Here is a 12,249-nt window from a genome sequence, read left to right on the forward strand (position 1 = left end):
ACTTTTGTGTGACACTGTAGTATGATCAAATAGGGCGTTAATTAACGCAAAAAAAAAATCACAAAAAGTTAAAATATGGAGATAAGAGGTTTCTGCCCGACAGCAAAGACATGTACTTTCCACCACTCTCTGTGTGTGTGTGTGTGTGTGTGTGTGTGTGTGAGTGCGCGTGTGTGTGCGTGCGCGTGTGCACATGCGTGTGTGCCAATGTTAGGCCAGGCGAAGCAATCAGCGATGCTGAGGTTGAGAGCATCTGACACAGCAGTGGGAGAGCCGTAGTGAGATAGATAGGAGGAGAGAAAAAAAAAGCACATCGCTCCTTCGTCCCTTCCGGCACGTCTGACGCACGCTGCTGCAGTCATGCTCTCCGTTCTGCTGGTCGCCATGGTAACCGTGAGATGTGGAGGCAGGCAGCGCGGGGAAAATGGCCAATGTGGAGGTTGTGCAGAGACGCTATAATCTTCCTCCCCTCGCCATGGTAACAGATACAGAGGTGAAAATATGAAACAATTATATTGCCTCCTCCGACGCCGTTTCTGTTGCCAGCGTATCATACTTTGCCTTGTTGTGATGTGGGCATTATTTAAGGCAGTGGCTCTCAAAGTGGGGTCCCCCACCCCCTCTCCCAGGGGGGTCCTTGAGAGGGTTCCAGTGGGGTTCCCAGCCAAAATGTGTTAACCACTTAAACCCCATATTGAGCGGAGCGGAGTCCCTCAGGGATTTATACTAGTGTTTTTTCTGTTTTCTGTTATTGTGGGGAAAGCTTTAGCTGAAAATAGCTATAGCTAAATAGCTAAATGCTATTTTCGGCAAAAGCTTTCCCCACAATACAGATGCTGGGGTTTAAGTGGTTAATATAGCACCTCAGTGGCTCAGGGGTAGAGTGGCCGCATGGGAACCGTGTTTCAGTTCGACAAAATAATTAATCTACAAGCTCAAAACGAGTCAATAACAGTTCTGAGCTTGTACCGTAGATAGGCTAATTTGCCTTTTTTTTTAACTAAAGGTTCGACGCCTATACGTCGCACCGCCGATCCAACTGATATGCCCATATATAGAGATCTCTGTATCTGTCAGCGCTTGTCCCTTGCCCCATATATGGAGATCCCTGATGTCATCAGTATATGCCCATATATGGGCATGGCCCCTCTTGTGCCCATATATGGAGCTGCCATGACGACACATTGAGGTTAGACAACACACACACTACTTGGGCGTAGCTGCATTGGGAACTCCTTATATCAGGGGTGGCAAACTGGTGTTTCGGGGGCCAATTCCGGCCCGCGACGTCGTCAAATCTGGCCCGCGAGGTGATTTGAAAAAACGGCATTTAATACTACCTCTAATGGGAAAAAAAACGAGAGAGAAAAAAAAAAGGCAGGAAAAAACGCCAGCGCCCGCCAGTTCCTTACTGAGGCTGCCTGGGGGTTGAATACTGGACAAACTTGTTATGTGCGAACAATGGACAAGCCGTGAAGCCACAGCCAAGGTCATTAACATATAGAGGACCATCACCATTCAACTCTACCTGTACTGGAGAGAGCGCTTGTTCAACAGCATCACAAATCCGGTAAAACACCGTTGTTTGGAGAAGTATATACCAGTTGCGTCTCTCATTTGGAGGAGTAGAGAGTGGCTGCATTCCTCCCCACACCCCGCCCCCCACTTTGTAACCAGTGTTGCTGTTCTAATCTTGAAAACTAGAATCCATTTGTCAGAGGGTGTGACATTAGTAGGATAACCAGCGACAGTTAAGAGCCTGCGCAGGGCAAAATAATTAACACCAGCTGTGAACGATTGACTTTGTGTGTGTCGGTGTGTGTGTGTGTGTGTGTGTGTGTCAGTTTTAGTCCGTTTTTTGGTGCGCAACACAGCCCTCGTTTAAGTCAATCGCTTTCACCTGCTGTTGCTGTGCGGAGAGTGCGCAACAGGGCATATCTTCGCCAAGCCAGGGTGACCAACAGACCCATGCAATTCATATGCAGGCATAGTAGCCAATTAGAATGAAATCTGCAAAAACTGACTCATATACTGATACAGAACCATATATTGGCTATATATTATTAGCCTGGGATCCAGCCTGCTTCGCTACGTTCGGCGGACTTTTTATTCTCTCTTCGCTTATCAGTCTGGAATGCCTCCTATCTCCAGGAGGCGGGACACAGCAGCCAAGGTTCCAAACCTACCGTGGCTTCTGATTGGTCTGTGGTGCGGGGCGGGACATAAAAAACGGTGTGATCGTTGTGATTCGTCATTCGTTTGAACAACATCCAATCAGCAACGACGTTGCCTAACGTAACATATGTAGTTCCAGCGTAGTTCTGCAAGACGAGTCAATCGGAGGCGTTCCAGACTGATAAGCAAGAGAGAATAAAAAAGTCTGCCGAACGTAGCGAAGCAGGCTGGATCCCAGGCTAATATATTATCGTTGGAAATCTTGTATGTTCCTTTTTTTTTAATTATTATTTAAAACAATTTAAAATCGTGCAAATAGCCAAAATTACAACACCAAAGGCCAAGTGGCCTTGCCCCTAAAATGACGAAATTCCAGGCCTGAACTGCAGACATTATATTGCCTTTTGTTAGGCTATTCAATGTTAGTTTTAATTTCTTGAAATCATATTTATTTAATTTGCAACTGTATGGCATGCTAAGGTTTTGAGACATATTGTATTATATTACTACACAATAGTAAATAAATAATTCTAAAAATAAGCTTTAAATAACTGATCTATGGATTATAGTTATGATAAGTGTTGCCATAATCATGTAGCTCTACAACAGAGGCATAGCCATGACAGCAATGGTACAAAATAATATTTAAGAAAATGTATATACTATATATTTTTTAAATAATCATTTTCAGCCATTCAGCCAAGTGTTTCCTATATTCGGTATTCGGTTTCGGCCAAGAATTTGATATACTGTATAGCAGTGACTCAGGTGTAGTGGAGTAGAAGTAAAAGTACTGGAAATACTCTAGTAAAGTAAAAATACCTCAAATCTTTACTTAGGTACAGTACTTGAGTAAATGTAATTAGTTACTTTACACCACTGTTGTTCTATGAATCTAATTATTTAACCACCCACTTCAAATTGAATTATTCTACTTAAAATGGTTTATTATTATTATTATTATTATTATTATTATTACTATTATTATTACAAATTGCATTGTTTGTTTTTAATGTCAATAATTAAAGTAGCTATTCTTCTTAATACATTTAAAAAAAAAAGTGATATGCATAGTTAGTAGCCGTGTCTGAGTGCGTGTGAGCGTGCATGTGCGCCCGCAACTGGTTCCGGCCCCCATCAAGTCACCATTTGACCAATCCGGCCCTCACCCCAAAATGAGTTTGCCACCCCTGCCTTATATGGTTATGGCTGAGTCATTTTTTTATTTTTTATTCTATTTTGAAAAATAGGGACACCTATTTAGGGTCACCATGTGGTTAACACATATTTTTTACTCAATAGTTAAAGTGGGGTGTTATAAAAAAAGGATAAAATAGACAGGCTACATTTCTCAAAAGGAAATGTGTTTAATTCAGTCTGACAGGAAGCAGGGATAAAACATATCCCTACCGGCCATAAAAACTGAATGTAATTTTATTAAAAGCAGAGGCATGGATTCCCATGCACCCTTGTAAACTTTCACTTCTAACAGTCTTTCCACATTGTGGTATTGCTACTTTTACTTTTTAATGAATAAAATGTAATTGTGTGCAATCTGTATGGTAGGGTATGTTAATATACGTATACAATTGGGGTGGTTGTATTTTGTCTCCCTGCTCTTCTATTGAGACATTTAGATCGTGTCGAAGGTCATGTCTCACCTAGACACAGGATCTGACACGAATGTTTGACCCGATGGTCAAGATTCAATGTATCCCCATGAGCAAGCGGGCAGGCTCTATTAGCTCAATGGTAAAAAAACGCACTTGTGCAGGAAACCAGGTTGAAAATAAATCCGAGGTAGAGCATTGTGCAGCTTTAAATAAAAAATCTGAGTACTTTTTCCTCCTCTGCCAGAGAGTACCAAAGTCTATAAGGATAAGGATAATTCCTTTTAACAGGTCGTTCATGAAAGTCCTTGCGGTCTTGTTTCCAATGAGAACCTGTGAGCAATTAGGGGTTAAGAGTCTTGCTCAGGGAAAAATTTCATTTCATCGACACATATGCTGACCTGGTCTGGAATCGAACCTGGGGCAACCAGGGCCTCTGGCTCCCTAGGCGGGCTCACTAACCATTCAGCTATGGCCGCCCCCCAATTACGCCTCCTACCTGGGTTTTTTCCCCCATTCTGAATTCCCATAGACGCATTTAATATCGAACTGTGTTCCAAAAAATAAAAGAGCACAGTGGTTTGACTCACATGGATATGAAACATCAACTGACAGCAGCCGAATTACTAACATTTTCGCCAGAAACGGACTGTATCAGATATGAGTGACTGCCTAACATAAACGATACAGAGCCACCTCTCTGACAATAGCGCCGGGACAGTTTGTTTATTTTTGTACCACAATTCTTAAATGAGACGATTCTAAGATGACCCGATGTTATTCTCCATAGAGAAATGACTTCCGTGATGACCCGGGAGATAAACGAGTGACGCCAGGACTTCGGGAACTCTATTGGCAGTCTTTATGTGTCTCTGAAATGCCACCAAAGTTAGACCTTCACAGCGATGTCACTGTGAAAACTACTGTATACAGCCCTGACCAGTGTTGCCAGATTATGTGAGAGAAACAAGCAACCAGGTCTAGGAAAACCAGCCCAAAAGAATTGACTATGGGCCACAAGAGCACTTTAACATTATACATCAGCTATTTGAAAATAGCAGATCTACAAGCTCACAACGCGTCGACGCGTTGTGAGCTTGTAGATCTGCTATTTTCAAATAAAATCTTGCGGGGAAATTATAATAAGAAGATCTGGCAACCCTGGCCCTGACTTCCCTGTGTGTGTAGCCATTACCCTAGGTGTTCGTGACAGTGTCCTATTTCGCTGTGTTTATGTCAAAATGACAATCTTGACTTTCAGAGAATATGAACCAGGCTGATATAACAGTGTCCATATAGAGACCTATTGGGGCATGATGATGCCAAGCTGATGCTTGGCCTGCAAAATGCATCCTGGGAACTGTGGGAAAATAGAGAAAGGCTGAAACGGACAGAAACGGGGTAATTTTCTCTGTCAATATAGATGGTATCGTAACTATATTCTATAGTCCAGTGGTTTTCAAAGTGCGGGCTGTCTGTCCCCTCAGGGGGCCCGTTGGAAAGGAGAAAGAGAGAGAGAGAAAGAAATACAATAGCCTCATTTTGAAAAATACACAGAATAGCTAAAATAGCAGATCTGCAAGCTCACAACATATTGCAAGATTTTTTCTTTTTGCAATAGGGTTGTCGCAGCCAGAGGCTATGGATATGTGGGGGTCTATGGCATGGAAAGATTCGGGAACTACTGCTATAGACTATTGGTTCTCAAAGTGGGGTCCGGGGACCCCCAGGGGTGGGGGGGGGGGGTTCCAGGGGGTTCCAGGGGTCCCCAGCAAAAGTAGTTAATATAGCAACACAATCATTTCAACCACTTTATCCATTTATATTCAAAAATAGCAGATATACAAGCTTGTACATCTGCTATTCATGGACATTTTTGGATACATTTAAAATTTTGGGGGACATTTTCTGATCATTTTGAAAACATTTTAACAGATATCTTCTCTTTTTTGGGGTCCCTGGCACAACATCTTTTCAGATGGGGGGGTCCACGGCCAGATACACGTATCAATTTGGGGGTCCTTGAGAACCACTGCTATAGGCTATGCTAAATACCTACAATGAACTGAAATATACCTTAACAGCATGATAGCGTCCCTTTTTAATTCCAGTTTATAAAGAGAACCAGATCTGGCATTCCAAGTAGAAGAAAGACTGCCTGTGCTTTCCATCCATATTAATTGAAATAAACCATATAGAGATGGTGGTTATAGAAGGGGGGAAAAAAAGAGGTATGAACGATTTGAAGACGTCTCCCGCAGTCATGCGTTTGTTGCAGGTGATACTTAATTTCAGCGGGGCTGACAGACAAGCCATCTTTTTCGATGTTATCTTTGACAGAAAGTGGATGTGTGCGATTCCCTGGGGCGTGTTGTCTGACACTCATGTGGCAGTTTTTTGAAAAGAAGAGTTGCCACCTCTCCAGCTGCGAGGAGCTTGACGGAATAATGTGACTGCAGGCCTATCAACACAGATAATCAAAGTGTGTACTGACACCGTAGGAGTTCTGTTCCAAAAAGCCCCTTTTGTCTCTTCGTGCTTTCAGGGTTTTGAGACCTTTATTTTGTTTGTATTGAGGCCTTTAGTCTAAATTTCTCCCTTTTTGTTTGTGCACGGTGCATTTTCGCTGCTGTCAGGTGGAAACCTTGTATCTTAATTATTATTTTTTTAATAGTAAATTAGTGCCCTACTTTGCCACTACAAAAGTAGCAAAAAATAGCCGATCTTTAAGCTCACAACGTTTTTTATTTCTTAAGTTTCAGAAAAGTAAGAGTTTCAGAAAAAAATCATCTGTATTCCATTTATAATACCATCTGTGTCGGTTATGAGCAGTTTTGAGCAATGTGGACAGTAACAAAGTACATTTACTTGAGTACTGTGCTTAAGTACATTTCATTAGTCGCAATGTGATGCATTGTGAGCTTGTAGATTCACTATTTTCATCTATTATTTCTGAAAAATATTTGAAATGTTGGGGGGAAATGTCTACATTTTAACACAGCAATGCATTGATATTGAAAAGGAAAGATACTTTGTAATTTGTTCTTTTGAATACGTAAGTATTTGGAAAAGCAAGTACTCCAATACTTTAAGTATAGTATGTTAGTCCTTAATTAATAATTTGACGGAGCAACTTTCACTAGAAGTTGAGTAATATTTGACCAGGAGTTTCTATACTTTGACTCAAGTACTGAGGTCAAGTACTTTGTCCACCACTAGTTATGAGTAAGTAAGGCAATTGCACAATGAATGTGACAGATGATAACTGGACACTCTCTATGGAAGTGCTGCTGCCACCTTGTGGCGGATTGAGGATTTGACTCTCCATATCAGGACGGATCACTTCAACGCAGAGAGAGAAGTCAAAAATCAAAAATGATGTCCCTTAGCACATAAACATGACCGCCCACCTTGCAATACAGCATGTGTCCCATTTTTAAAATAACAGCTGTAATCACAGCTTGGACTAGATGGTGCAGGCCCACAGCAATGTAACTACTATAGGAACTGAATGAATGATTTACTACATGCTTACCTGTTGTGCATCCTCCCATTTCTCCTTGTTTTCTTCTTCCAGGAGGTTGCTGATGATCTGGAAGAAGTTCTGTGGAGAAGAAAGGTATGTGTAAACACACGCCCACACAAACATTACAGCCAGAGATGAGACTTTTTAGAGCAATAAATACAATGCAACACAAAATGCCTTGAATTTAACATAATTGACATTTCAAATAGCAGTACATCAGTGCGTTCAATGAGTAAATCTGCTGTGTTCCCTGCCGTGCTTAAACACCATCTGGGGGGGAAAAAAATAGCCTACAATGCAATGCAGTTATCGGTGCGTAAATGTAAGTGTTCAAGGAGGGGCAGACCGAAGCCGCAATCAGGGAAAGCAATGAAAGGGAATGTTTGAGTGCTTTGAGTGTGGATTATGTGCCTCAGCAACATGGGGCTGTTGTGTGTGTCGGGTGGGAGTGTCAGCCTTGCTCTTGTAATAGAGCCCTGTCTGATCTTTGGCCTTGTTATTTCGTCTGGTCCACTGTGTGTGTGCCTTGGGGGGTGTCTCTCTCTCTCTCTCTCGCTCTCGCTCTCTCTCTCCCTCCTCTTTCTCCTGACACAGGCTGTCTTGTTTTCTATGTGAATGCTTATGCTCCCTCTTGTGGTAATGTGCCCACTTTAACACTGCATTAGCGCAGAGACACACGGAGGGGGTGGGCTGGCTTGACTGCTCTCCTGTCTGCCTACGCACAGCCACACAGCCACGGTGTAACGACTACAGACAAGGCGCCTTCGTCACCCCGCAGGTTTTTGCCAAAGTGGAGAAAGGAGAAAGAAAAATGTCTGAAAGAGCCACAAGATGAATAGTGGGGCCAAACCTGGGATTCTGTTTCCCAGAGATTAAAGCCTGATTTATATACACGGTTGCGGGCCGGTGTCGTGCCGCTCCCCCGATTAATAGCAGATCTACAAGCTCACGGCGGCACGTTGCCACGCGGCACATCGTGAGCGTGTAAATCGGCGCATTTTCGGATTAAGATCGGAATCAGCCAGGCGTAAGGAAATCCACTCTTTAAATGTCAGCATGCATTGCATTATGACGAATATCTCCCAGGCAAAGAAACCAACCAGTCAGTGGTTCAGACAGAGGCCCTCTGGGCCATGCCCAATAGCGTTTCCTGGAGGCTTGACACTCACTGGCTCCAAATAACAACCAGCCACACAACACACTCACTATACTGTTAAGTGCAGCATGCTGTAAGTAAAAATCATGCCTATTGTGATACTTTCAAACCGCAGCAATATACTGTTAGTGTGGATCTGTACTGTGATTCAGCAGTCTGGGTAAGATACAGTAGTTGTTGTTGTTTTTTACTTCTACTCTATTTAATCATTAATCTTTTGCCCGTGTCCGCTGGGACAGACATGGGAAAAACAGGGGGGAAAACATTTTTTTTTGGTATGCTGAAATGCTGTCTAGTACAGCAAGTTTGAGACGGAATAAGAAGAAGACTGCTATAGTGGTTTCTGTGGTTGCATTTTCGCTCGTCTGTCTGAGAAGCACTTTCACATCACTAGACGAGCATCTATTTCCATACCAGAGATGTGTCCAACTACATGGCAACAATGGAAAAATAGAGGCTTCCAAATGTGGAATTAAATGGCTTGCGCAGTTGATTATTGTAATTAATTGAAAAGATAAATGGTTTAGAATTAACTCTCCCCAGCCGCACGCACGAATGCACTCGCGTGTCATGTGCGAACACACACACACACACACACACACACACACACACACACACACACACACACACACACACACACACACACACACACACACACACAGCACACGCTACAGCCACCATACCCCATCATCCAATGACAGACGCCCAGAAAGGGTATCTTTGAGAATGACAAAGCTCTGAGGACAAAAATGATCTTATTGGAGATGGAGGAGGGGCTTTAGCTATAATCTCCATCATCCTATTGACATAAAGAGGATCAAGACTGCCGCCGGGCCGCAAAATACGACGAGATGAGGCCGCTCACAGCGGGAGAGGGAGAAGAATCTGTGCCAAAATAGAGCCATTGGGTTGTCACGGCACTGTATTGTGTCTTCATGACGCTCGGAAAACTATCATGAAACAGAAAGCTTGCCTTTATGATGAAAGTGTTGTACATTCATTCACGCAGCCACTCCCTTCTCTGACAGTGGGTGGGACAGTCAATCATATCTCATGGTGTTAAAGAGCGCTCGGAACGTATTAAATAAAAATGGAATCAAGCCAGTTTTTCTTCTCCCCCCCCCCTTCTGAAGTCAAGATTAAGGCGATATAGTCACTGCAGGATATCAATATGCTTGCAGGCAGATCTGGTGCAGAGCGTATCCACACAGTTTCCAAAGTACAGCCTGAATTGCTCTTTGTCGTACCGATGGGAGTAGGATACGTTTAAAGGAGTAGCTCACCCAAAAAATTACTTATTTTCTATCAATTACACACGCCATGAAGCCTTGAATTCATGGAGATTTCTTTTTTGTTTCTGGCGCATTTCTGAACGAATAATTCCATTACCGGGCGGCTGGTCAGTAGGAGACTCAATTGAGTCTGGAGACTCCCATGTTCATCACATTATTGGCTGATGAATTCTAAGCTTCATGGGGTGTGTAATTGATAGAAAGTAAGTACATTTTTTGGGGGGGTGAACTACTCCTTTACGCCAGTGGTTCCGAAACCTTTTCCTGGATCAAGGCAAAACTTGGAAATCTAGAAAACGTTGGCGGCTCACTGATCTGACCTCTGACCCGTGGCACCGAGTGCCGCGCTATGAGCTTGTAGATCTGCTATTTTTTTGAAAAATCGTGAAAAGTTGTGCAAATATTTGAATATATATATATTTTTTTTTAAAGCGAACATTTATAACTCAAATATTTGCCTCTGGGGATTCTACAAATGTCTTCTAAAATCCTAACAAAAAACACATGGACACCCCCATCTCAGAATATTTTGTTCCAGGGACCCCCAGAAGCAAAGATTTGAGTTAAAAATGTATATGTTCAAAGATTTGCACACATTTTCAAGTTTCTTTTTTCCTCAAAAATGGCAGATATGAGCTTGTAGATCTGATATTTTTGAATAGCCAAAGAAATTTAAAAAATGACACGGATGCATTCCCGGATTGGGTCATCGGCGACAACCACGCGACCCAACCGTACGGCCCCCCCCTCACCTGCACGTCGTCGGACGACGGCTCGTAGCTGGCCCTCTTGAAGGTCTCGGTCACATTGCGGAGGATCTCCACGGAGGACAGGAGATCGCCGGCGTAGAAGTTCCTCCGCTGGGTGAGGTCCAGCAGGTTCTTGGTGACCTGGGACATCCCGTCCCCCGCCAGCATCCTCTGTCCCTTAGCAAGGTGCCCCTGAACCTCCAGAGAAAGGGAACAACAAGACAGAACTTGGGGCATAGGTGCTCTCCTGCAGGTTTGTGGGTTACACGCCGTGTTACACACAGGAGTAAATGAGCCACAAACAATGAGGACAGGAAATTACGCCCTCGAGCCGTCGCGTGTGACACATCTATGCCAAGTCAAAAAATATGTTCCGCCCGCAGATGTTTTGAAGTGGACCAGGTATGGAGGCGGGAGTTAGTAGAGCAGAAGGCACATTGTTTAAAAGGAAGTTCAACGGGGAAATAGCTTCTCTTTTTTTTTTTTGCATCGTTGGACATGGTCGTGTTCGCAAACTATTTTTGTTTTACTTTCGTGATGTACTTACGTAAAAAGGATGTGCCTTAATGCGTTATAATTGCCCTCTATAACTAAAATGTAAAATTTAAAAACGCCTTAAACGTTTTGTTTGTTTGAGAAATAGTTCATCTTTCGCTCAATGGGGACAACTCCCGTCGCACGTTGATGATGTCATTTGTCCACGTGTGGTCCAGCCCTGTGGAATGTATGGAAAGCGTGTGTGTATTTAAAATATTGTTTTGATGCTCATATTAACATAAGGAACAGGAAGTATTACAGTAAGTTGTTTTTTATTAGCACATGAATTCCATTGGGCTGGACCACAAATTGACAAATTACATCATCAACTTAGGATGGGACTAAAAGATGAACTATTTCTAAGATAGATCAAATATTTAAGGTGTTTTGAATTTTACATTTTAGTTATAGAGGGCAATTATAATGTATTATGGCATATAAGGCTTATTAGCCAGGGACCCTTTTAATATTTAATTCACACATTACACTTAAATCTTATAATTTTTAATTATTTATAATAATATTATAAATAATATGCACTCAGAAGATAAGTGAAATGTTATATAATAACATTTCACTTATCTTCTGATGCATAGAATGCAACAAGTCAAATTCCCTATATGATACATACTTGGCCAATAAATTCAGATTTGGATTCCAAATACAAGGACACTGATATTATGCAGCATCGTCACTCAACTACTTTATTCTGTTTCGAATTAATCTTCCGTGCCAACCTTGACAAGTGACAATTTGTTCTTTGCTGGGGACAATATGAAATGTAAAGCAGTTCTGCACGCACAACGTAATCGATCTCTCCCATTCAGCAACCCAACTTTTTTTATTTTATTTTCAAAAAGAAAGTGCCACGTATGAAGAAACACAAAGGACATTTCATATTAAATCATATCTGTTCCGGCGCAGGGGAGAGAGGGATACAGAGTTTAACAAAAGGATGAAGGAACATGCGACTCAGAAGGGAAATTGCCAGCAGCTCTAAATCAAAGACTTTTAAGGGCTTGGCGAGGAGCGTTCATTACACCGCGAAAAATGGTGAAATTAGTGTTTTAATTTGCTCCTCTATTGAAAGTGGTTAATCTTTGGCTACGCAGTGGGATGAGAATGGAGGGGACGGAGAAAACAGCGGGGAGTTAATTTATGATGCATTGGAAACGGAGGCCGGGGGAAGAGGGAGCTGACTTTG

The 12,249-nt window shown here is 42.4% G+C and overlaps 1 protein-coding gene across 3 annotated transcripts in view; it reads right to left on the reverse strand.

The window, feature by feature from the left end:
• The window catches only part of adgrb3 (adhesion G protein-coupled receptor B3), a gene marked incomplete at its 5' end in the record, with an annotated part of 241,850 nt that overhangs the window by 106,202 nt on the left and 123,399 nt on the right, over positions 1 to 12,249 (reverse strand). For all 3 annotated transcript variants that reach the window (XM_084076725.1, XM_084076727.1, XM_084076726.1), the window contains 2 exons: positions 7,321 to 7,389; positions 10,512 to 10,706. In XM_084076725.1, coding sequence (XP_083932851.1) covers positions 7,321 to 7,389; positions 10,512 to 10,706 — 264 coding nt within the window. The remainder of the gene's footprint in view (positions 1 to 7,320; positions 7,390 to 10,511; positions 10,707 to 12,249) is intronic.

Source organism: Gymnoscopelus microlampas, assembly GCF_963454915.1.
Source record: "Gymnoscopelus microlampas genome assembly, chromosome: 13".
In the NCBI taxonomy this organism is placed as follows: Eukaryota; Metazoa; Chordata; class Actinopteri; order Myctophiformes; family Myctophidae; genus Gymnoscopelus; species Gymnoscopelus microlampas.